General features: G+C 43.3%; 1 protein-coding gene across 1 annotated transcript; it reads left to right on the forward strand.

The window, feature by feature from the left end:
• Window positions 1-10,296: 10,296 nt before the first annotated feature.
• Window positions 10,297-21,987, forward strand: LOC140132848 (myosin regulatory light chain 2, smooth muscle minor isoform). The gene is made up of 4 exons (XM_072152137.1): window positions 10,297-10,463; window positions 14,898-15,099; window positions 20,351-20,512; window positions 21,150-21,987. Exons 2-4 carry the CDS (start codon window positions 14,916-14,918, stop codon window positions 21,320-21,322), a joined length of 519 nt encoding a protein of 172 aa, XP_072008238.1. The 5' UTR covers window positions 10,297-10,463; window positions 14,898-14,915; the 3' UTR covers window positions 21,323-21,987.
• The last annotated feature ends 4,858 nt before the right edge of the window (window positions 21,988-26,845 follow it).

The following is a 26,845-nucleotide window of genomic DNA, read 5'->3' on the forward strand; positions in this document are numbered from 1 at the left end:
CTGCGGCGGGGTGCCACCAGGTGGCAGCCAGGGATGCAGGACAAGATGCAGGCCAAAGGCCCATGGAGGAGAGCTGGTCGCTTGGAGGCGTCTGGGAACACTGAGAACACAGGAGCCACCAGGAGCGTCTGGGAAGGCTGGAGACACACAGGAGCATCTGGGAACGCTGGATAGTAGCCGTGACAGTACCCCCCCTTTTAGGGCCCCTCTTCCTTTCTTCTTCAGCCTCTTCTTCCACCTCCTCCACTTCTTCCTGGTGATGGGACACCTGAGGTGGAGAGCAGGAACTGTCACACTAGGAGACACTGTAAGGACACCACTGGAGGTCACTCCCAAGAGCAAAAGGGCTGGCGTCTCCTGGACAAGGAAGAAAGAACAGGACAAATCAGGGCAAGGTGCTTGGAACTGGCACAAGATAAGCCGAGGTAATCCTGGGGACATCTGGAACGTCCTTTGACCGTGAGTAGAACTTGCATTGACTCCCCTGCAAGTAGTACAGCCGGAGGCTGGAGTGGCTCTTGGCTAGCCGAAGGCTGGAGTGGCTTCTGGAAAGCTGGAGACTGGAGTAGCTTCTGGAAAGCCGGAGACTTGAGTGGCTTCTGTAAAGCCGGAGACTTGAGTGGCTTCTGGAAAGCTGGAGTGGCTTCTGGAAAGCAAGGGGAGGACTCAGAAGCGGTGGAAGCGCGGCAGCCAGCTAGAGTGGTTCTTGGGAAACCAGAGTAGAACTTGGAAGCTGTGGAAGCATGGCGGCTGGCCTTTGAAACACCGGAGCCAAGCGAGGCAGACGTGGAAGCCGGACTTGAAATTGCTGGGAGTCCAACAGCTGTGGAGGCAAGACAGCAGGCTGGAGAGGCTTTAGGGAAAGTGGAGCCTGCAGTTGCTGGGAGTCAAGCAGCTGTTGAAGCAGGGAGGCAACTCTGTCCAGTGGAGGGCAATGGAGGGCAATGAGTTGAGTACGCTGGGCAACCATTCTGGAAAAATAAGACAGAAGCTGATGAGAATCCTTGGCAGAGTCCCTGATCCTGTCGGGGCCCATGGCCGGATCTTACTGTCACAATGTTTGCTTAGAGACGAACTGTCAGAGAGTCTCTTAGGGAAGAGTCTGTAACTTTCGAGAAAAATTGATGTGGAGATCACGTTAATTAAAGATGATCTCAAGAAGATCCAGGATAAAATGAAAGACAATTAAATCAAAGTTGGGAAAGTTATAAGGAATACGGAGGTTATTAAAAAAGAAGGTGAATCTCTGAAAGAGCAGAAAAACATCTTACAAAATAAAATTAATGATTTGGAGGATAGATCTTGCAGAGCTAATCTGTGTATAGTAGGCCTCCCTGAAGGTGTAGAAGGAAAAATCCCATAGAATTTATGGAAAAATGGCTGTCTGAAACAAAGGGGAAAGAACATCTGTCTCCGGTGTTTTGTGTTGAAAGGGTACATAGAGTGCCACATAAACCATATCCTGTGAGGAGTACACCCAGGAACCTCCTGGTTAAATTATTGACATCTAGTGACAGATCATATCATTCTCAGAAGAATGAAGCATAAAGCTGAAGTAACATTGGAAGGGTCTAAACTTATGTTTTTCCCTGATTTCAAGAACTATTAGAACAGAGACAGGAAAGATTACAGTGAATAGATCTGAAATTAAAAATGAATTGAAAAATAAATAAAGAAATATCTTATTAAAAAAATAAAAAAATTAATTCATTAAATTCTTCTTAAAATTATATACTGCAAATTCATCCATGGATCTGGTGAATATAAGTGAATATCCGAAGAAACTGAACTTAAAGATGGAACAAAGAGATATCTTAGACAAATCAATCTCGGTGGAAGGATTAAATGAGGCTTTAGCTTCTATTACAGTGAACACAGCTCCTGAGGCTGATGGGCTCCCCTTTGAAATATAAAGAAGATGGGGGGAGGTATTACTCCCTATTTTCTTAGAGGTATTAAATATATCCTTCCAGGAGGCAATGTTGCCAAACTCCATGGGGGAGATTTACGATAAGTCTTTTTGAGCAGAACTGTTCTAGTTGCAACCAACCAGAGCTCAGCTTTCATTTTCCCACAGCTGTTTTAAAAATTAAAGATAAACTCTGATTGGTTTCCATGAGCAACTTGACAGTTTTACCTCAGAAACTTGATGATAAATCTGCCCCATGAGAGAAGCAATCATTACTCTCATCTTGAAAATAAATAAAAATGGACAAGATGTAGAAGCATATCTTCCAATATCTCTCTTGAATACTGATAGTAAGCTTTATGTGAAGGTTTTGGTGATCATGTTAAAATCAGTAATAAGGGACTTGATCCTTCCAGATCCAGCAGGGTTTATACCAGGTAGGCATGCATTGAATAATTTGAGAAGGGTACTTGCGAGCTTACAGCTGGGCCGGGGGGAGACCCGCTCCTTCCTGTCAATAGATGCCGCAAAGGCTTTTGACAGGGTGGAATGGATCTTCCTCTGGGAAGTGTTGAGGAAGGTGGGCTGTGGGGAGAGACTTATTAAAAGTATACAGCTATTGTATTCAAATCCATGTGCGAGAATTAGAATTGGGCAGGAATTAATGGAGAGTTTTCAGATTACAAGAGGCACCAGACAGGGTTGCCCCTATCTCCAATCCTCTTTGCAGTGTTTTTGGAGCCTTTGGCAATAAATTGTAAAAATAATACACATATTGAGGGATGGTTCAAATGACAAGTTAATGCGGTATGCGGATGATTTACTTTTCTTGTTTGATCAAACAAATAAAACAGTTCCAGTATTTATGCAAATGTTGATGGAATTTGGTTCCTTTTCTGGTTTAGAGGTGAATTGTGTTAAATCAACAATATTGCTATTAGATCATTTCAACGTTAACACTATAGGGGGATTGAGTGAGTATTGAGAAGAGATTAAGATATTGAATACCTTTCTATCAAAGTATCTTCCCATCAGAATGTATATGTAGAAAAGAATTTGGTACCATTGATTCAACATTTAAAGAAAAAAATCTAAATTAGGATGAAGTTTCTAATACCCCAGGTTGATAGAATAGTTCTAATAAAAATGGTTATACTGCCCCAAATATTATATATTATTACTGTATCGCCAATTTGGATCAACAATAAATACTTTAAGCTCATAGAAACATTAGAGAAAAGATAACTTGGCACTCCTTATTGGTCAAAATTTGAGAATTTATTTGGTCCAGAATAAACAGTATAGCAATTCAACAAAAATATTATTTTGCATCGTTTCGGATTTGTAAAATCAGACCTTTGTCAGGCACGGATTGCAAGGTATAAGTAGAAATGGAGATGAGATGCAGTGCAATGACCGCTGGAGCGCAGGTGGAAAGGAGGAAAATCGGGTGCTCCCGCTGGAGAAATTTCATTATGATCTGGGGAAGGAAAATAGACCAGATTAAGTATGAATTCTGTTATAAACGGAGAGGGAAAGGGGGATTAGCACTACCGGATTTCTATAGATATTTCGCTGCTGCCATGCAGCAATTTTTGATAGTGGGAGATAATGTATTAATTATTAAGACAATTGCACAAAAAGTGGATTTAGACACTGAGGATGGCTTAGTTTTGCTAGAATCTGGTTTATTGAGGTCACACATTCTTGCACGTATACCAATATGTAAGTGTTTTAATAAAATTTGGAAATGGTTTAAGCATAAATTTGTAATAAACAGTGACACGACTTGTACGGTGTTATGGCAAAAGTTTAATTTACAGGAATTAACACAATTTCATGGAGCTAAATTTTGGCAGAACAGAGGTATAAATTTGATTGCACAAATATTTATTGAGGGCAGATTGATGCCATTTACACTGATAAAAGAATTATTTGTTATAGAGGATACATTTTATTTTCAATATTTGCAGTTGGTATATACGGTTAGCACAATTAAAAGGAAAGGAATTCTAAGAGTTAAAAAATATGTAGAATTGGAGGTTTTGGAGAAATTAAAGGGTTCAGGTAGAACTTAATCTAAAATTTAGAAATTGTCCGACAACATTATGGGAGAAGAGCAGAATGGTAGTAATATAAAGTGGAATAAGGACATAGTGATGCTAACAGAATGTCAATGGATAAAATGTAGAAAACTCGTCGGTTTCAGACACTTATAAGTTAATGCAATTGAAAATAATTTATAGACTGTATTACTCCCCTATATTTAAAAATACCTGTGTTAAATTAGAGCATTAAATGAGAACATAGTAATGCTGATTTCTTAAGGTCATGTATTTGTTATAACATGCAGTGTAAGTCTATTTATTATTTATATTTGGAATGCATATAAAACTAATAAAGAGATTTAGGGGAAAAAAAAAAAAGATTTAAATTGGCACTGACCAGCCGCCTGCCCTGATAAATTAGAAGCCCCTTCCTGTGTTCCCTGCCAGATCTTTGAGCCAAATGCCTTAGAAAAAGCTTCTTTATGTGTCCCCTATGTCCTGTGCGTTTATAGTGACCTTGCTTCCGTTCCTGACTTTGCTCCTGTGCCGCCTGTCCTGACCTTCCACTATGTCCCCGACTCTGATCCCGTGCTGCCTGTCCTAACCTACTGCCTGTCCTCGACTCCCCGGTCACTGCCTCACGATTTAAAATTATTTAAAATTATGTAGATCCCACTCAGCAGTCCTTTTGTGTATTATACCGATCTATCCAGCTCCAGTCTGCTGCTGTGCTTTGGTCAGGGGACCCTGCAAAGACAGGTTTTTCTCCACCATATCGAAATCAGTTCGGATAAGGGTGATAGAGATTCAGTGGACACCGCTACGGTAATTGCAGTTGGTGAGATAGTCCGCTGAGTGCGGCTTTGCCAAGCCATAAAACTGGTTCTGATTGTCGCTTATGTGGTTTTTTTATATAGAGGGAAGAGACGCATAGTGTGAAATCTACTACTAAGACTAATAATCGTGTATGTAGAATTTGTGGCCATAGCCTTCCAAACTCATATCCAAAGCCAAATTGTGAATCATTTATTCAGCGTTTGATGGCCAAGCATCAATCTGCTTTGTTTGAGACAATGCAAACTTTTATCGAGCAGGAAGTGCATAATTCTATGCAGGGAGTACAGAAATCCTTCAAGTCCCAGGCACTTCTAGAATGTCTGACTTCTCAGACTCTGATGATTCTGGGGAATGTCATCGGATTCAGAGAAGGAAGATAAGAATGGCAGACCTCTGTTTCCGGCAGAGGATACTGACCACTTAATAAAACTGGTCAGAGGGACAATGGAATTGGAGGACAAGAAGGAAGAGAGTTTAGTGACAGATGTCATGTTCCAGGGATTAGGGGGGACAGAAAAAGAGGATATTCCCCATTCATAAAAACATCTCCTCGCTTATTTAGGCAGAGCGGAAGAAACATGAAAAGAAGATCTTTATTCACAGGGCTATGAAAAGGAAGTATCCTTTTGCCAAGAAGGAAACAGAGTCTTGGGACAAGGCGCCTAAGGTGGACATAGCCTTCTCTAAAGTCTCCAAGAAGGGAGCTCTCCCAGTGGAGGATACAGGCGTACTCAAAGACCCCATGGACATAAAAGCAGACAGCTTTTCAGTGACATTCCTGGGAAGCTTTAGCAGGAACGTTTAAGCCTAATATTGCGGCCACCTGTGTATCAAGATCACTCCTGATGTGTCTCATGCAGCTTGAAGAAAAGATTAAGAGGCTCTACAAGATCTAAGCTAATTGCAGATGTTACTACAGTGCAAAAAGCCTCAACTGGATCCTAGGGATCATTCAGGATGGGCTAAAGTTGCCTTTATCGGTATCAGGTCTGCTAGTTCAGCAGATCTTGTAGACGGAGGTGAAGAAGGGTTCCCCTTCAGGAATGAGGCACAGGCTTTTATTCAAACCTTTTCTTCATAAAGGAACTGGATGGTTCTCTATTAACTATTATAAACTTAAAGGCTCTAAATCAATACCTACAAATCGACAGTAAAACTGCTTTTTCAGGACTGTTACATGGCATCCATAGATCTAACAGATGCGTATTACCATATGTATTAATATACATCCCAGCTGCCAGAAGTACTTGAGAGTAGGGGTAATGTTAGGGGGCATTCTAACACATATCCAATTCAGGGCCCTACCCTTTAGAGTGGCAATAGGTATTCACAAAACTAATATCAGTGGCAGCTTAAGTAAGAAGGCATCATGCAATCTTCGCGCCATATCTGGAGGATTTCCTCCTGGTAGGAAAATCGATAGAAGAACTAACAGTTCAGATAGATCTGGTTCTTGGGATCTTATAACGTCTTGGATGGATCGTGAATCTGGAAAAATCTTCCCTCACACCCTCCATGTCCAAGATATTTCTAGATGGATTCAAGTTGCCAGAGGTCCTTTCCTACTCCCGAAAAGATTTTGAAGATAAAGACCTCGGTAGAGGATTTATGCAAGAAACAATCTCCTATGATAAGAACAGTTATGAAGACTCTAGGTTTGTTCACAGCAGACATACCAGCGGTGCCTTGGGCAATGTTCCATGCAAGATCCTTACAGCTTACATGTTAAGGGGCTGGGATGAAAACCAGGTCAGTTAAGACCAGAAGATTACACTCCCTCAGGTGGTATTGGACTCCCTACATTGGTGGTCAAAAGAAGAGAACCTCCAAGAGGGGAAATTCTGGAAGGAGGAAAGACCTCTGTTCCTAGTGACGGACGTAAGTGCCTGGGGATGGGGAGCTCAGATAAGAGAGCTTCTATATCAGAGGGCATGGAGCAAGAAGGTTCAGAGAATATCCTCGAATTACAGGGAATTGAGAGCCATCCTGGAAGCAATTGTCAGGACCACCACGGAAGATGGTACTAGCCGACACCTGGGATCGGAATCTAAGTGGCACCTGGTCTTCATCAGAGCCCACCACAAAGCGGGATGGTCTTGCTGTGGCAGGGTGCTACCAGGTTGTTCCACTGGTGAAATTAGCCCGCGATGGCAGCCAAGGGAGCGGTACAAAATCGTAATCCAGGCTCGTGGTCAGAAGCAGGCTGGTAGTCAGGCCAGGCGGCAGAGATGCAGAGGTCAGGTCCAAGGACACAACAGGAGATCAACGCAGAAGGGAACAGGAAGGACACAGGAACAATGCAGAAGCTTTCTCTAAGGCTAGGTAGCTCAAAGGTCCGACAGGGAATCCTGGGAACAGCTGGCCTTTAAGGAAACCTGGAAATGACCAGTGCCAATCAGCAGTGCGCGCTGGCCCTTTAATTCTTCGAGTGGCGGTGCATGGGCCCTACGGAGCGGGAGCGCGCGCGCCAGCCAGGCCGGGCAGGAGCGTGGATAGAGTTTGGAGCAGGGACCGGGGCAGTGCCCCGGAAAGGGCACAAGTGTGCCTGCATTCAGAACATGGATTGCGGGGGCACCCGTGACAGCAATCAGAGAATCCTTACCAGTTGTCCAAGGAACAGATCTGAGGATTTTGTCAGACGTGATGGCAATGGCCTTCATAAATCATCAGGGGGAACCAAGAGTGGACCTGACATATCAGATTTTCCAACGCTCTCAGCAGTGCACATAAGAGAAAAGGAAAATCTAAAGGCAGACTTCTTTAGTCGTCACCTCCTGCTTCAGGCAGAATGGTCCCTTCACAAGGATGTCTTTCACAAGATATCAAGACGATGGGGTAGGCCAGAAATAGCCCTGTTTGCCACCAGGAAGAACGGGCAGGTCAAAGAGCTCTGCTCGCTAGACCTGAAAGACCATCCAACGACCCTCGATGCCTTCTCGATAGAATGGAACTTCAGCCTCTCTTACACTTTTCCCCTTATGTCAATCCTACCAAGAGTTTTGAGAAAGATAAGACAGGACCAGGCCAGAATCATTTTGATAGCCTCCTTCTGGCCCAGGAAAGCATGGTTCTCAATACTCAGGGAGCTTTCGGTGTCGGATCCTTGGATCCTCTCAGAGAGGTAAGATCTTCTCTCCAAGGGTGTAGTATTTCACCCGCAGATAATGGATCTCCATCTGACGTCTGGGAATTTGAAAGGTGCATTCTATTTGGAAAAGGCCTACCTGATAAGGTAATTACAACCTTGCAGAAAAGCAGAAAGGTAGTCACCGCAAAAATTTATTTTAGAGTCTGGAAGGCGTTTTCTAGCTTCTGTAGTCCAGAAGAAATAGATTTGGATCATCCAAATATAGCAAAGATTTTTGACTTTTTACAAGCAGGGCTAAATAAGGGTTTAAAGCCAGCTACTCTTAAAGTCTAGGACTCAGCCCTTAGCTCATTGTTTGAGTCTCCCTTAGCCTCCCATTCATGGATAGCCCGTTTCATTAAAGCAGTATCTTGAATTTCTCCTTTTAGATGTTCAGTTCCTCCTTGGTCCTGAATTATCTCATAAGGGAGCCATTTGAGCCTTTAGAATCGTGCCCTTTGAAATGGTAGAGCGCCATTCACTAAGATTCTGGAAGATAGAGTCATCCTTACAACAAACCTGGCTTTTCATCCTGAGGTAGCCTCAAAGTTCCTTTGGGCACAGGAGATTAGGCTCCTTCTTTTTGTAATCGTCCATCTTCAGACAGGGAAAAGGAGCTACCATAAGCTGGATGTGAAGAGGGCCATTGAGATCTATTTGGCCAGAACTAAAGATTGGAGAAATTCAGAGAGTTTATTTATCGTTTTTGGAGGAAAGAATAAGGTAAAAAGGCCTTGGCTACAGCTATATCTAAGTGGATTAATCTGGCCATTAGTTCAGCGTATGTAGCAGCAGATCAGCCAGTGCTGTCTTTTCTTCATGGGCAGAATTCAGAGAGGTCAGTAAAACAAATCTGTCAGGCTGCCACCTTGTCTTCTCCACACACCTTCTACAAGCACTATAGATTGGATGTGGCGGATGCACATGAATTAACTTTTGGGCAAAGAGTATTGTCTTCGGTGATCCCGCCCTAATTTCTAAAGATCCCGGTCATGGTGCAGAAAGCACACCACACCATGAACAAGTCGGGCAGTTGTAGCACAAAATATAGGAGGTCTTACATTTGGGCAGGATCCGGTATGGGCGAGCAACCAGCTGTCTGAATATAGATCAAGGATGTGTTCGATGATGTGACATCACCTTAAGTGACTTTTTCAATGTAGCCTCTTAGTAAGCTATAAAACATTATTATTCTTATTTTTTTTTTTGTTAATGCAGCCATGTGAGGGCTTATTATTTGCAGCATAAGATGCAATTTTCATGATACAATTTTGGGGTAATCTGCCAAAATGATCAAAATTTATTGGGGGGAATTTATCAGGAGTTGTTTTTCAGTATTCTGGCGGTTCACTAGGCATTGTGATTATTTTACAAGCGAATGTGGAGCATAAAGGGCTCATCTGGTGATGAGCGTTATCAGAACCACCTGCTGCTAATGTATGGCGCGGGGCGCTAAGGCGTCAAAGGGAACCTGTTAGGGTAATTTGGGACACTGCATTACGATCACGTTGCAGTAACATTGCGTTTGCTAAAGTGACTTCAAATGGTGATTGCAGGAGGAGCCTTGAATTACAAAATGTCCCTTTTTTTATACAGTGGCCACAGAGAGATTCATGGGGGTACCTAGAGGAGGCAGGACCCCATAGACTTCTGAATGGGGGCCGCCCTCAAAAATATAAATATTTGTGTACTTACATATTTATACACTTGCGCACACACATGTATACACAACGCTAGCAGTACATGTGAGCGCACCCTCAGTGTGTCAGGTAGGGTGCTGGGCCCCTTGACAATGTGGGACCCATAGCAACTGTTACCCCTCTTAATGGTGTAAGAAGAACCTTCCTAGATTACACTTCAGCAGCACAGGCCCAGTAACCTAAAGCCAGTACACTGAGAAGAGAGGAAGGAATTGTGCGGCTCTCAGCTCTGAAGCCCACAGAGTTGTGAATTCAGCTCTCCCCTAGCACAGACACTGCACAGCGGAAGTCACAGGTAAGTCCCTGGTGAGCTACTTATAACATGCTATCCTGGAGAGCAGCTGCCCGGTGTGTTACTGTCACGTATGGCCCCGCAGTGACTACCAGCAGCTGCCGTGCACCGGGTGTTCCCGCGAGAGCCGCCTGCGCGTCTGCTTCCATACAAGGACATGTGTCAGCCAATGTCTCATGACGTCACCCCGCCTGGAATGCGTCCCACCCTTCACGAGGGTCACACCACCCGCTATCCCCGCCGCACGCCTGATCCCTGTGCTTCACGTGACGTAATAGCAGTCAGTAACGCGCGCCCTCCCGCACAGTATGACGTCAGAAAGGCGCTCTGGTAGAAGCGTTACATGTAGTTGTAGAGCGGGACCGCGTCTGAACACCCCCACCATATTGATGAGTGGTACGGTCCATCCGCTCCCTGTGGCGAGTAATGCGGAAGTGACAGTGTGGAGGAGGGGCTGTGTGAGGGGTGTTGGTCGGAGGTTGAGGTGATAACGTCTGTGTAGTCGTGACTGCAGCTCCGGCCATCAACGTCCATTTCTCTCCAGTGTGCGGTAAGTTTTGGCGGAGCGTATGTTAGTGTAGTACAGGAGGCCTATGCGGTAACGCAGGTCATCGGAGAGCTGTATTATACAAAGGCAGGGAGGGCGGCTGTGCACACCTGGCCTAAGAGCGGCACTCCCTACACCCGGCAGACTCATGATGTACATGATGGGGGAGATGCACACATGTAGCAGAGCTATGGATGTTATCTGGTCTCTCGGCACTACATCACCTGTATGTCTGTGCTAGGATCTCTGCACATCCAGCATGCTGGGAGTAGTAGTACCACTGTTGGGCTGTCACCTCTGTGTATGGTTAATCCTATGGAAACCGTATTATCTAGTGGAGCAGACATCTTGGCTGTGTACAGAATGGCGCGGTGGTTATAGTTGTCTCTTGTGTACTGCCCATTTTATCTTCTGACCCCCCCCCCCCTGCCCCCCTCATGGTGATATGTTCTGAGGGTCTTACATTGGGTGATGGCGCCATAAGATGTGCTTAGTGCCAGACGAGCTGCTCTAAAGTCCCTTCTTGTGATGTAGTGCAGTGCGGTTGTTACAATGTTGCCATACGATGGAAGTGGAGCTTATCTACAGGGTGCACTGTGTCAGCCACTTCCTTCCCCTTAGTTTTCCTGTCTCTGAGATACCCCTGTACACAGTGCTGTGCCCACCACCAACACTTACGTAGGGGGTCCTGCCCTCAAGAGCTCCAGTGTCACTTTGGTTTTGCAACGTTATGGCCTTATCTGCTCAGAAATGTTACATTCATACACCACTCGCTCCATTCTTACCTGGAAAGATGAACAGAACTTTTTCTAAACTTATTAAAACTTTTTTACTCCAGAAGATGTGAAGTACAGACATTAAGAATGTCTCAGATTAAAAGTAATATACAAAGAGATGAGCCACATTTATAAAAACATTGTGAACATTGACACCGATTACAGCAAAACTGACTGTAAAAGTCCCCCTCCTAAATCTCTCCATTAAAGGGCTTTTATTAACCTGTCTGTAAATGAAAATCCATCGGCATCAGACAAAACTAGTTATAAGTACTACAAAGATTGATTTAAAAAAACTTATTTAAAAGGTTATCACATTTCTGACCAATAAGAATGGTTCTTTATTTATACCCAGTTTAAGACGAACACTCTGGAATAAGAAGGGAGGAAACGCATAGGTGGGTCCCACCCGTTGATTTTCCTCAGCCAAAAACAATCAAATGAAAATCACATGAAATGTCACACCTTGATAAGCATAGTAAATTTCTCAAACTGCCAAGACATGCATTTCAAAATACACTGCAGCAGCTGAAGAGGGATTTGCCTAATGAAATCTATGTTAAAATTTGTTTGAAAAACTCAATCAACAGTTAATGTACGTGTTAACACATACATTAACATCGCGTTAACAGGTGTTTTGTAGATCCAAATGTTAACTTTGATTTAATTGGGCAACTCTTTTTATTGTTAGTGCACTTTGAAAAGCATTGCAATGCCATGTGTGAATGCACCCTAAAAAGTACAAAAATGATTACTGAGTATATTTACAATAAATCACTGTAGTAATCGAAGGATGGCGATAACCTACCTGTGCCAGTCTCAAATGCCAAATCTCCCACTAAGTGCTTGGAGTCTTTCACGTTCTATTGTATTGTTTCTGGGGGCTTTGTAATGGGTGACGCACCTCCCGTAATGCTTTTTGTTAGGGCCTCTCTCCATTGCAGGAGATGTTCGGGACTCTTAACATATTTAGATATTTTTAGAGTCAGGAATGTCAAGTAAACTGGATGCAGATGTTCCTGAGAGGGTTGCACAATCTCCTACATCTTGTATGTTATTACTCGCATTGCTGACGCGCTGCGGTGACGTTACTCGTCCAGCCCTGTGAATACATTTGTCACAGGTGTGCCATAACTATATGTCGGATGCTCCATAGCCACTCATTTCAGGTTCTCTATCTGCAGCCACACCACATTTCTGCCATGTTAATCACAGTTCATGAATGGATTCGTATTTCTAGTTCTTTAGGACCTGCATACTCGCCGAGTTTTGTTCAGAAGATCTGCAGCTACAGAAACAGATTGCAAGCTTAAATACCTTAAAGGGGTATTCTCATGTAAGGTATTTGACACATGCCCAGTACATGTTGGAAATATCTGGTCAGTGTAGGCCCAAGCTATAGGACCCGCAGCAAGCATGAGAATAGAGGTCTCCTGTCTTGCTTAGGGTGAGAATGGAGAAGTGGCCGCTCAGTTAGAGCAATGGAAATAGGCTGCACATTCAGCCTCAGATATTTTCAACACTCCGGGTGCGTTCACACGTTGCAGTTAAAACTGCATCGCAATCAGCTTTGAGGTGGTATTAGGTGCAGTTTTGTCAATTGAACAGGTGAAAGACATGAACTGAACGGGTGAATGACATTTGTGGAGCAGGTTTCCCCTTCAAAATCAAATTCACTCGTTCATACTGCACCCTAACATAGACAAGAATGAAGAATCGCACAGCTGGAACAGAAGCGAGATGAAGGCTAGAGGACCTCTGTACTGTGAGATGGCTGTGGGTAGCAGTTCTACCAAGAAGAAGGAGCACGACTATTCAGGGGTTCTGATCCAAGTTTGCAGGTTCATGAACCAGTTGCCGGCTGATATCTACATGTATATGGGCACGCAGAGGGGTGTTTTTTTTTTTTTTGGCCATGTTCTATCTGTTAACCGGAACGCCCCTTTCAGTACAGAAATTTGTGTCGCAGACACTTCCTAAATACATGTGCAAGCTGTTTGAAACAAAAATGTGCAAAGTCTGATAGAAAACTGGCGCACAGCCCTTAGTAAATGTAACCCTATGAATAAAGGGGAGACTATACGTGTTTTTGAGAAAGTTGAGTATATAGAGAATAAAAATGGCTGAACAGAGGTTTCAAGAGATGAGTAACTACAGCTATAACTATATGGGTGAAAGACCAGTGCCGACAGCTGCTCTTATAATAAAGAAGGAAATGACAGCTATCCAGGAATCTAGCAGGAGGAAATCACTGTCAGCCTTGGTGGGATCAAGGGGCTGTATTGAGGAGAACAGACCACTAGAGGGCGTCCATAAGTAACTGTCCCTGTGATTAAAGCCGTGTCTCTTCCTTGATAGATTGGGTTTGCTGTGACATTTTGGGGTTGTGAGTTCTTAGGGCCCAAAACGCTGCATATAGACAAGGTGTATGCATACAGCAGTGTCTATAATGCAAGACTGACAGCAGGGATACAGTTCTTCCAAGGTCTTGTGGCGGAGGTATTTTGATTATGAGAAGCTGTAAAGAAGCCCCAGAAATATTGAGTATCAAACGATCTGGATGCGTAACGGCTGTGAAAATAGAAGATCTCGAGTCCTGCTGTCCAGTTCTGGGCAGCTAGTGCACGTCTTTATTCCCCACTGATCCTACAATGATATCATACAATATATAAAGGTTGCCTGGATTTGGATGGCGCATTACACGGCAGGAATGTGACCTTTAAGTGCTGTGACGGTGACAGCACAAAGACTATTTGAAGGTCCGGGCAGTCGCTGGCTGTGATTGTCCCATGGAGATGAGTCAGGTAAAGCTGTGTTCTTTACATGGGGTTGGCAGAATAATGGACTGGCATGGTATGGGCAGTTTTTAGCTTTAGTCTAGTTTTTGAGTTAATTTTGGGATGAGTTACTGAACTCCAGTGGGAACCCTTATGTCTATAAGATTCTGCTCCTGATTATTTTGTAGATAAAGAAGTGATTTTTGGTGCAATACTATATGACAAACTTCGAGTATCTGGGTTTGTCATAGTGGATACATGCTGATGTGTAGATGAGTGGGTCTGGATGTGAAAAAGAACATCTACAACTTTAAAATCTTTTCCCTGGGCTATGACTGGATCTGGCTACAAAAATTGCATAAAAATGTGATAATAGAGCCCATAGAAGTCTGTATCTAACCCAAAGTGTTCCAGAGTTTCCCTCATCTTCCTGTTGTCTGTGGTTGTTTCATCCCCTATGAAGTTTTGTATTTGATCAGCAGCTGTACAAGTCTGGTCTTGATAACAATGGGCCACATCACACCAGATTTATTAATGGAGTATTCCAAAGTTTCCTGGTGGAAAGTTATGGTGTACTCAGACTTGTATGGATGGATTGGGGTTAGATGTAATACTGTACTTGCTCAGAGAAGTGCATTGAGTTATTTAAGGACTGAGTAATAAGTAAAAATCCCAAGCCACTCACTGGCAGATTTCAGTTCCAAGGAACATTACCCCGTAGCTTAGATTTATCAGACTTGTCAAAATCCTGTCTCCTCTACTTTTCGCTATCTTAGTGACAGATGGTAGCACACTGCATCTCCTTATTTCAATTTATATTAATGTTTTTTGCCATTTGACTGTTAAAACTCGATTTGCTTATTCTGCATTTCTTTTTCTTTCAGACTAACACAACCGCCAAGATGTCTAGCAAAAGAGCCAAGACCAAAACCACCAAAAAGCGCCCACAGCGCGCAACATCCAATGTATTTGCTATGTTTGACCAATCCCAAATCCAGGAGTTTAAGGAAGCCTTTAACATGATTGATCAGAATCGAGATGGTTTTATTGATAAAGAGGATTTGCACGATATGCTTGCTTCTCTTGGTAAGTAATATTCCTTATCATATAATTTTAGGAGAACAATGCGTTCATTGTCATACCTCATATGGCATTCATTGAGAGAGACCGTATGCAAGTTTGGAGAAATTAGATCAGTTTTTGGGGTGACTGCATATTGAATGAAAGATTCTCCTGTTACTAGGGAATGTAATTTTGCCATTGCACTACTGAATATAAACTACAGCAGTAACGGGACACAACACTTACCTGCTTTCTGCTGATGGTGTCTGCTGTACAGAGGCATGATGATTTCCTTTAGGTCAGTGGTGGCGAATCTATGGCACGGGTGCCAGAGGTGGCACTCAGAGTCCTCTCAGTGGGCACTTGGGCTTTTTCCCAGAACAGTGTTCATGAGACAGGTGGCCCAGGACATGCCATGCTCAGCGGTCTGGTCTACCTGAGTCTACAGGAAGAGAGAGAAGTTGTGGATAGGGTCAGATTATTAGTGGAGCGCCTGGTGAGAATCCGCATTTAGAGGGCTCCTAAGGGAAGCTGCAATGGCAATCTAAGTTTCCCCTCCTTCTGTAAGTAATATTGGGGTCCTCCTTAAGATTGCAATAAGTTACTGTTTGAATTGCTGTTTTGGCACTTTGCAATAAATAAGTGGGTGACTTTGGGTTGCAGTTTGGGCACCTGAACTATTTAAGGTTCACAATCACTGCTCTAGGTGTCAGAATTATTATTGTTGGACATGGCTGAACAGCAAATCCCTATGTAGGGTAGGCCTACACACAGCAGCTCCTGGCTGCCCACTATCAAAGGGAACTGCTCAGGGTGATTTGGGACACAAAACGTACTACGGATCCTTGTGCACCTGGTGTATACTTTGGTGTACTCTGGTATTGTTCTGTGGCTACTATTTAAGAAAATAGCAGTTATACTACCAATAAGTCTAATAATGCCCATACGACTTATCCCTGTACTCCTGTCTCCTGTGCATTGTTGTAATGAAGCTGGAATATACCGATGTACTTAAAGGGGTTATGCCATGAAACAATTGACTGCAAAAAGCTGTCAGAGGTTAAAATATTTCAAAAATCTATTTGTAATGGTTACCTGGAAGTAAAGATTCCTTTCTATTTGTTATTATGATGCTTGTTCAGCCTCTATTCTGCTCCACACAGAAGCAGATGTGGGAGGGGCCTAGTCAGGCACATGCACAGCACTGACAGCGGCAACTCACTGGCCTCACCTCAGCGCTACAGAGCGCTCAGCCTTCAGAGTCTCCTTCCACCTGCTGTGCTCAAATAGTCCCTGCATTACTGATCCAATAGAAGTCCAATTGAAATGTGTCATACGCCCCATGTTAAAAGTGCACCAAAAAAAAGTTGGTGCAGTCTGTCAAAGCAGTGCAGGGGGCACCAGATTCATGAAGAACGTGCGCCAGAAATCCTGAATCTAGCGCCCCCTGCACACTACACAGGACACTGCACATAGTACACATGTACTATGTATTCTCACAGCATCATGGTCGGTCAGGCTGACATGCATGGATGCATAGATAATTAGGTGACAGCTTCTCACATGTTACTGATCTTTAGCTACTTCCCTGCTAGTCAGGCACAGGACAACAGTGTAACATGGAGGGACAGTGAATGGAGGAGAGTACAGGAGGAAGACTGCATCAGGGGAGGTCAGAGCTCAGCCTGTTGCTTGTGTTATCTCTGCAGCCTCCTGTGTGACCTGACTAATGGTGGAGGGAGGAGAGGGCTGCTGCATTGCTATGATCCATGTTAGGGGGGACTCCTCTGTGCAGCAGATAGTCATGTCTGGATGCAGTTACCTTGTATCTGCTGCTGGAAGCAACTGTGGAGCAGTGGAAATCACCTCATTCACTGGTGTAGACGGCTGAGCTCTCTGCCCCCATGTCTCACTTCCTATTGGCTGCAGGGTGTCAGGTGATCTCTCAGTGTGGAGTGATCTGTAGTGCAGAGCAGCTGGTGGAATGTTTGTGCGCAGACTCGGCCAGATCAGCTGTTGCTCAGGACGGGACACAGCTACCACTAGAGGGCGCCAGCAACCAGGACAAAAGGAGTTATCTCAGTAAGCCTGCATATTTTGTAATAAGTGTAAATGGTGAAAGTACTTGTCACAATGCATTGGACCCAATTACAGCCATTTGCTATGGTGACACAACCCCTTTAAGGCTCATGCACAGTGAAGGCAGGTTGTACTGTGCCAGCTTCACTAGAAAATTATAATAGTACATAAAAGAAGGCAAGTGGAGTCCAGCTCAGGTAAACAAAGTATTCAATCTGTTAAAAATTCATGTTTAATTCATCTTCTTAAAAAATGTATAAATGCATCGTGGAGACAGGGGACATAAAGACACAATACACAGGAAACAAAAAAAAACAAACCGCAGACGCGTTTCGGACTATGCCATACAAGTCCTTAGTCGTACTTGTTTCTTGTCTCCATGTCCCCTGTCTCCACGATGCATTTGTACATTTTTTTAAGAAGATGAGTTAAACATGAATTTTTAACAGATTGAATACTTTGTTTACCTGAGCTGGACTCCTCTTGCCTTCTTTTATGTGAAATGCCAATTTAAGCCGTACAGCTGTCTAGGAGTCCGTGCACACAGCTGTCTACCGTGCCTGGGGTCTTCAAGCGGTGAGCTGTCCTTCTACATTTTTTTCTTTGTCTTATACTCCATGGACTTCTAATCCTTCTCGTGTGATCACATACATGGTGAACAGTTTTCTATTGTTAGAAGGCTAAAGGATCTGCGATAATGTGACTCGTGTTACATTCATATCATGTGACCAAAGGCACCAAGTAAAAAAATTGACACTATTTCCTATAAGTAAATGGCCCTTTGTTGAATATAAGCAGACCCTAAATACAAGGAGGCAGGACAGTGATTTGAAGAGACACAGAGCTGTCAGTCAAAAAAAGGGGTGTGGTTCACTGGCAGCCTGGGGAAGAGAGAAGAGTCAGAAAATAATAAATACCAACAAAAAGTATACAGGACCAAAAACCGTACTCAAAATACCATATAGTAAATCAATATAATATAATATTATTTTGATTTACTATATGGTATTTTGAGTATGATTTTTGGTCCTGTATACTTTTTGTTGGTATTTATTGTTTGAGCGGTATAGGGATCTGTTACAAGAGTGGTGGGTACGGCTATTGGTATTCAGAGAGGAGTCAGAGCCAGGAGACATGAGTCAGTAAAGCTAATTTGCATTTCAGAAAAATCTTTGGAGCGAGTTGAGGGGGCGTGGCCTAATGTCAGGTGACCTCATCACAGTTCCTTAAAGGACACCTGTCATCAGGTCTGTGTCACTTGTCCTGTCACTACTACCTGTTGGAGCAGCTCACAAGGATCCCATCCCAGCCTTTATCTAGTTATTTCATACATTATTCATTGTAAAATCATCTATTTTTTATCATGTAAATGAGACTGGTCACATGGTCAGAGGCAGTGATGTCATCCCTGTTACCCCTCCCCTCTCCTCCCCCTGCTCATGTCTGTGTGTAATGTATAGTAAAGCATGGCTAGTGTGTGTGCTGCATCCTCCTAATATACAGGTGAGAGACACAGACATCAGCTACACATGAATCTGACATGTTCTACTGTAACATGGCTGCCTGGAGCTGCTGTATCTCTCCTAAACACACACACATGCACACACAGGCTGCAGGGGACGTGGCCACCAGCACCAGGAAGCACATCATTATACAGCCTCACATCATTATACAGGCTGTCAGTCATGCACTGGGGGTGTGGCTGTGCCTCCCACTCATGAATAGAGTGGACAGCTTGAATATGCTAATGCTTCATTGGACATTTCACAGGTCATTTGCATACAGCTTTAGGACCTCATTGCTTAGGTTTACAGGCATGTAGAGGGACAATGAAGGGATAGAGGCAATGCTCTCTAATGGCAGTTTATGAAAATATATTTAGTTTAGGGGGGTAATTTTGCATGACGGGTTCTCTTTAAGCTACTTAACATTAGGAAACTGTACCCCATGTACATATCTGACCACCTAAAACAATCACAAGCAGCCTCCATGGACTCCTACTCCTCTCCATACAGGCTGCTGTGATTTCATGAGATATATGCTTGGTGTACAGTTTTCTAATGCTACAAAAGCAATCGGACTTGCGATGTCGCCCTGGTAACATGACATTACAGATGCATACTGAGATAAGATGGGGAGAAGCTGCTGGATTCAGCCCCAGGACGCCACGCCCACTGCTGTAGCCATGCTTAGATACCTGGTAAAACTATAAAGTTGAAAATATGGGAAAATTTAGAACAATTTTTAGCTAAAAGAAAGGTGTCAGTTGGTTATTACGGCACTATGGGAACCTGTCACTACCTGTATTTGTGAAAAATGTGGTGACGGTTTCCTTTTAAGATTGCAGCGGTCTTTGATGGTCTTTTTACCTATGATGGATTTAGGGGCTCAAACTGCACAGTGACTGTTCAAGTTTTTTTTTTTTTTTTCATTCTTCTTCTTCTTTCTCACCCCCCCCCCCCCCCCCCCCCAGTGTGCTAACTATATATTTTTAGAAACCTCATTCTTAGATCCTCTGCTCTCATTATAACCATATTCTTGTGTTCTGCAAATTAACTGCATCTGCTAGTGGAGCATGTACCAGCCTGTCAGAGCTACTGGAGCTATAGCTACTCCATGCCCCAGTAGCTTCCCAGCTCATCCTAGCCGCACTCCTCTGAGCCCGTGCACAAGTGCCGCCGGCTTCTTAGGAGCTCTGTCCACATGCAGTAGCTCCTGCAGCATTGATGATGTGTGCAGGACTGTCATAGACTGATACCCATGCAAAGCCGCCTAGCTGAGCTGTGCAACAAGTTTGAGCTTGGAGGGGGGACAGCCAAGGCTACAGGGACCAGGAGTAGCCTTTGCTCCTGTGCATAATACAAAGATGGGGTTTTTAATAAAATTGCCTAGTTACATGGACTTGGTACATATTAGGGATGAGGCTGGCAGGAGGAAACTACCATCAGATCTACCTTAATAAGTAGATTCCTGATGATCGTTTAAAGGAATAGATTACCAGGAATGTCATTTTTAGCTGGTGACAAGTTCCAATAGCCTTTGCTATGCTGCATCATTTCAGTACTTCATATAAATTAAATTCGCGTTACCTGGCATGTGGTAGCACACTCAGCAGCTTGGGAACAGATAACTGATTTATTTACAGTTGTTCATGTTTGATGCCCTAAATTGAAAACTTTTTTTTTTTCTGCTTCAGGTAAGAACCCTACAGATGAATACTTGGAAGCTATGATGAATGAAGCTCCTGGACCTATAAACTTCACCATGTTTCTTACCATGTTTGGAGAAAAGTTGAATGGTACTGATCCAGAAGATGTGATCAGGAATGCGTTTGCTTGCTTTGATGAAGATGGACAAGGTATGTATACAGTTGTCAGCAAGAAGATTATAGAAACGAACAAACTTCTTCTGTAGATTTTGGCTAACAAATGTCTTTCTATACTACTCATTGGCCATCTACCCGTATGTTGCCAAATAGTAAAGGGGTTGTCCCAAGTTCAGAAGTTATCACAAGGTTATAACAAGGTGATCGGTGTGGGACCTCTGCAATCCGGAGAATGGGGATTCTGATTTCTCTAATGGAGCTGCATCAATTTAAATAGCAATTCTATTGGTGCTCTTTGAAATGCTTTTGTGTTCATACCCGGTGCACTGTATGTGTTCAGCGTCTTTGATACCTGTGCCGGAGTGTGGTACCACATGGCCACTGCCATATTTAACCTAGAGAGCACTTTGTTTATTTCGGGCCCACTTCTAACCATATAAAAATTGGACAACTTGTGTAAAGGTAAAATACCATACATAGATAATAATTGTCTGAACCTGCCAGTTGTGCTGACCATAAATGTGTATGCTCTCGAGTGTTGGAAATTGGCATAAATTCCCAGCTGTTGGCCACCATATACACTGGTGCTTAAACATTCCAAGCATTAAAATGGCTGGAAAAAAAAAATTTAGGGAAAAAAATGTCTTAAATATTGCCTGTTCTGTTGCAGGTCATATACCAGAAGAATATCTGAGAGAGCTGCTGACTACGATGGGAGACAGGTTCACAGATGAGGAGGTGGATGAGCTGTTCAGAGAGGCACCAATTGACAAGAAGGGCAACTTTAATTACATTGAGTTTACACGCATCCTGAAACACGGCGCCAAGGACAAGGACGATTAAGTCTTTTCCTTCATCTCCAATCTTCTCTAGCTTTCTGCTCTCTTGAGTTCCTTCTCCTGGTAGATCTGTGCATGCATGTAGCTCTGTAAACCTTCTTTGTGTATTTATGGATTTATTCCAAGCCAGTATGGCATACGCACATCTATAAGCAAACTGGAAACGGAAGATGTAATTGTAACATTTTACTAGGAAGTATAAAGAATTGCTGCACAGCAGACCAAAAGATTCTGTTTTTTTGACTCAAGCTGGATTTTTTGCAATTTTGTAAAAAAATAAAATTTAATAAAATAAAGAACTGTATCAAATTGTATTTTGGTGTGGTCTGGCAGAGTGGAAACAAAAGATGGCCAAAGTGGCGATGGTTGAAGTGAAAAATGTCACTGTACCTCTTCACTTCCAATATGCTAGAACCATACGACTTGTTTCGCCTGCTAAAGGTCGCACACTTCTCTCTGGCAGCTGCCTGCACATTGTTCTTTCATCTTCTGGATATTTTATCTCTGAGACTGTCTCACACAAAGTATTAAGGAAGACTTCCAAGGGTGCCCCATCGGGGGTTAGCAAGGAGAATACACCTGTATGTTTAAAAGGGCAAATAGATACACTTTTATTTTCAGAATTGCAATATTTCCAAATTTTTATAAAATAAAAGTGTTTTTATCAGACTTGTCTGTGGGTGGTATTTATCTTATACAGTGCTTCTATAGTAGCCACAGTAAAGTAAAAGTCCTAGCACTTGAGAAACACAAGGTATGTATTCATTCATATGTAAAACTATCAAACAGCTGCATGAAAGGGTTTGGGTCATTCCTCCTTGCGTGTCTGTAAATAATTGAACACCCACAATCCTGTTGGCTCATAGAACTTTGTGCTACAGTTTATCTGTTATTCTTCCAAGCTCCAGAACATAATAATTTGGTGAGAGCCCATTCTTGAGATCATTGGAAGTGCCAACAATGGAGCCTCCAGTAAGTAGATGGCAAATGTCTAAACTCTTAGGTCATGAAAGACATTTGTATGAATATAAATGAAATTATATTGCATGTTATTGTTGCCATTTAGTTTAATCCTCAGAATATATAATGTTCTCTACATTTTTAGTAAGATGATGGGAGGAAATGCTAGAACTTTGCTGTGTCTGTTGGGAGGATTCCTTTGTGAATGCTAAAAAAATGTTGATATATTCCCTTTAATAGCAGACATGGAGAGGTGTGTTATCGTCCCTTTTTGAGTGTGAAGTTAGTAGCAGTACTGTGACATGGTTTTATAATCCAAGATTGCAGCTGGATGTGGAGAACACTATGTGAGGTCTCTTCAATGTATTCCAGCAGCAGAGAGGAGGGGTTGTGCAGTAGGACAGTAACGAGATCACACACGCCTGTGCGCTGGAGTGTTTGAAATCCAGCTACAATCCTGGAATCCTGACATTCGTTATTGCTGCTGCTAACACACACAAAGGTATAATACACAGATCTCCAGGACTGTTATCTAACTTTGTATGTTCAAAACCACTGACAGAACTACACCAGTAGTTCAGGATTTCATTCCCTGTGTTAAAAGCCTATTAAAGAAATACTGTAGTGAATTACCGTATATAAATCTCCATATCCCTTATGTGATTGCAATGTACATAAAAGTATAGTGTGTGTGAGGAAAAGCACATCACCCTACAGTGGAGTCCCCTGTATGCTGTGAAGAGGCACAATCTTTGTTGTTGGATTTCTCTGTTATTAATCCCATGATGTCTCGGCACAGGATTAAACAGATTTCTGTACCATCTCTGCCTGATGGGGAGTGCATTTTAATTCCGATAAAAATTCACATGATTCAGTATAACCTGAGATATGTTGTTTCCGTCATGAGATGCTACTGCCCGACCTAAAATATCAAATTGAAACATTATGGACAGATGAGGTAATACTGAGTAAATATATATGTGAGAGATTGGTAAATAATCAAACAAAAAAATCCCTTGTGCTGTTTTGTGATCCTGTGTCAATGGCATCCAATGGTACTTAGAGTCTGTGATAAACTTTCCCTGTCCTGAAATGTCGTATTGTTTAAACTAGTGGACAGCCGCATCTGGATCACTATTCTGTGCACAATGGCTCCTCGGAAGTATGCAAGTTATTTCCCCTCTCATGGCACAGGAACCGCTGTGTAAGACTAGACCGGTGCAATAGGGAAACAGAATTTCTGATAATAGAAGTAAATATGTAACTAGAACACAGTGCTGGAACTCTAAAAATTGTAGAACATTCCAGAAAAGATGCAGCTAAAGAATTGGACCCTTGTGCTTGAAATTGTGTAGGTGTATCTGTTCACACATGCTAAAAATGATAGAGTATTGAGAACCATGTGATACAACACAGTTTTGATCTTCTTGCAATGGCAGGTTATCCATACACCCCAATTTACTTGGAGGAAAAGTTTGTCTTTGCCTAGTATACATAAACATACATTTTTTCTATGTGCATCCACATGGAGGTTGCTCCTACAACCTGTAGGAACAGGAGTTGAGAGAGGTAGCAGCCCCTCACCAGTGCTTCCTGTCCCTACCCAGGGTGAGAGAGAAGTCTCCCCTCCAGATGGGGGAGAGGTGAGCAAGTGTCCGGCGGTCTTGGGGCCCTGACAGTCCGCCCAGCATTGTCTCCTTCCGGCAGTTCCCGGGGGCCAATGGAGGAGACGGCAGATGCTGAGGCAAGGAACACATAGATTTATAAACAGCTCCCCCACTAATACATAGATGTTTACACAGTGCCCCAAATAATAAATAATTTATATAAAGCCATCCAATAATACATAGACGCATGCACAGCCCCCCCCCCCCAATAATACATAGATGTATACGCAGACCCCCCCAAAAAATATACATGTATTCACAGCCACTCCAATAATACATAGATACATACATCTCCCCCCCCCCCCCCCCCAAAAAAAAAAAAAAATACATATATAAATACACAGCTCCCCCAGGAATACATAGATATATACACAGTCCTGATTTCTCTCTTCACCCTACTCTTTACCAGAGCTGCCTTGCTGTTGATGCTCTCCAGTCCAAGCAGGAAGTAGCATCATTGTGTGATGCTGCCACCTACTGGACATAATATTAACTCTCCTCCAAATTAGGGAAGATAATTATTGCTATGTTCTGTGAGCTGCAGTTTGGAAGGATTTATCCGAACCTGCAGTTCTGGTGGAGGGCCCGCCAGTCTCCAAAGTGGTTTTATAGCAGTGCCATAATTTCAACTATAAACCATTTTTTTTAATTTGTTGCTAATTTTTGACTCTACACAGATCAAGAACAGTTATGTTTTTCCATGTATGAGAGGGTGATGACACAGTATACACATATAAACACACATATGTAGGTTATGTATGTACACGACAATACATCTATACATGAATAATCAAACTACACACAATACATTCGTACAGCAGCTTTAGGTAAGCAGGATAAGGAGACTCACAATTGCCGCACATATCATCCTGGCCTCTCTGTCCTGAAGATCTGATGATGTATCATAGCAAGTGAAGATTAGTGAGTAGCTGATGTTGTGATGGGGGTCATAGGACAGGGAGCTGTGGGGGGATAGGGATATACAGATCCTACAGGGAGTTAGTAGCATAATAGTACAGACACTACACGGCTGGTAGGAGAATGCATCTTCTGCTGGTGGCTACTCACCTCTCCCTGTGTCCAGAGAGGAGAAAGCCAGAGAGCAGGACAAGTAAGTGTCCTGCCGACCGGGAGATATCGGGGGCTAAGGCCAAAAGATCCAGGACACAGGCCGCACCCAAGAGTACACAGGAAGGGATGACAGCTGCTTTTCACATACACCCGTCACAGCATGTGATGCGTTGTCCCCTGTCTAGTGCAGTCACAGTCCCGGCAGCATTAACTAAGGCCGGTTCCACACTTGCGAGTGATGCAATGAAGTCGCATCACACTCGCAACGCGTGCTGCCGGGAACGCACGGCCGAATGCTGCACCGCAGGAGTGAACTCAGCTTGTCAGTTCACTCCCGGTGTGCAGCGTTCGGGCCCTGCGTTCCCGGCAGCATGCGTTGCGAGTGTGATGCGAGTTCATTGCATCACACTCTCAAGTGGGGAACGGGCCTTAATCCTGGTGGGACCATGCCGACAACACAGCATCCAGAGCTTCAAGATAAAAGCGTCATCTCTCACAGAGGGGCTCGTACATTTTCAGTGTCCGTGCCGCAGATTCACCCTGCACTGCGGCACGGACACATTTTTATTATGACGCCACTCACCCGCCCATATGAGAATCTGCCATTGATCATGCTGGTTGATGCATCTGGAGTAGTTTACGGCTGTGGAGTTGTACTTTAGACCAACTACTAGTTGGTTTTGTTTATGTATGAATTTTCTGGAGTTCACACAATTTTCTGACACCTGAATAGGCCACTCCCCTTTCCAGAGGCGATGACCCCATTTTGGACAAGATGTAAAACTGCCTAAAATGGTCTAAAACCATCATTTTCAAAGTACTCCAGAATTCTGGGCTAAAAGTTTGATACATCTCCACCATTAACCCCCAAAACTAAATATAATTTCATAAACTGCCATTAGCATTGCCCCTATCCCTTCATTGCCCCTCTACATGCCTGTAAATGTTAGCAATCAGGTACTAAAGCTGTATGCAAATGACCTGTAAAATGTCCAATGATTTATTATCATATTCAGCTTTCCAGCTTATTCATGAGTGGGAGGTACAGCCACAATTCCCAGTGCTTGACTGACAGCCTGTATAATGATGTGACACTCCTGCTGCTGGCGCCCCCTGCAGCCTGTGTGTATGAGATGTTCCTATACACATGACTGCGGCCTGTATAATGATGTGACACTCCTAGTGCTGGCTCCTCTCTATACTTCTTTGTGCTGACGGCCCGTGCAGCCTGTGTGTGTATTTAACTGCTCCAGGATGAAGCCATGTTATAGCAGAACATGTCAGGTACTTGTGTAGCTGATGTCTGTATCTCACACATGTGTATAGCAGAACATTTCAGTTAGTTGTGTAGCTGATGTCTGTGTCTCACACATGTGTATAGCAGAACATGTCAAGTACTTGTGTAGCTGATGTCTGTGTCTCACACATGTGTATAGCAGAACATGTCAGGTACTTGTGTAGCTGATGTCTGTGTCTCTCACATGTGTATAGCAGAACATGTCAGGTGCTTGTGTAGCTGATGTCTGTGTCTCACACATGTTATAGCAGAACATGTCAGGTACTTGTGTAGCTGATGTCTGTGTCTCTCACATGTGTATGGGAGGAGAGAGCAGGTCAGCAGTTAAAGCACAGACACTAGCAATGCTTTACTATATATTACACACAGAGATGAGGAGAGGGGAGGGGTAACAGGGGTAACATCACTGCTTCTGACCATGTGACCAGCCTCATTTACATAATAAAGAAAAGAAGATTTTAGAATGATTAATGTATGAATTGACTAGATAAAGGCTGTGATGGATCCTTGTGAGTTGCTCCAACAGGTGGTG

Source organism: Engystomops pustulosus, chromosome 5 (assembly GCF_040894005.1).
Source record: "Engystomops pustulosus chromosome 5, aEngPut4.maternal, whole genome shotgun sequence".
In the NCBI taxonomy this organism is placed as follows: Eukaryota; Metazoa; Chordata; class Amphibia; order Anura; family Leptodactylidae; genus Engystomops; species Engystomops pustulosus.

Coding starts and splice junctions, on each gene's coding strand:
- LOC140132848 (XM_072152137.1), top strand. CDS start 14,916: ATGTCTAGCAAAAGAGCCAAGACCAAAACCACCAAAAAGCGCCCACAG. Junction 15,100..20,350: donor CGATATGCTTGCTTCTCTTG/GTAAGTAATATT, acceptor TTTCTGCTTCAG/GTAAGAACCCTACAGATGAA. Junction 20,513..21,149: donor CTTTGATGAAGATGGACAAG/GTATGTATACAG, acceptor GTTCTGTTGCAG/GTCATATACCAGAAGAATAT.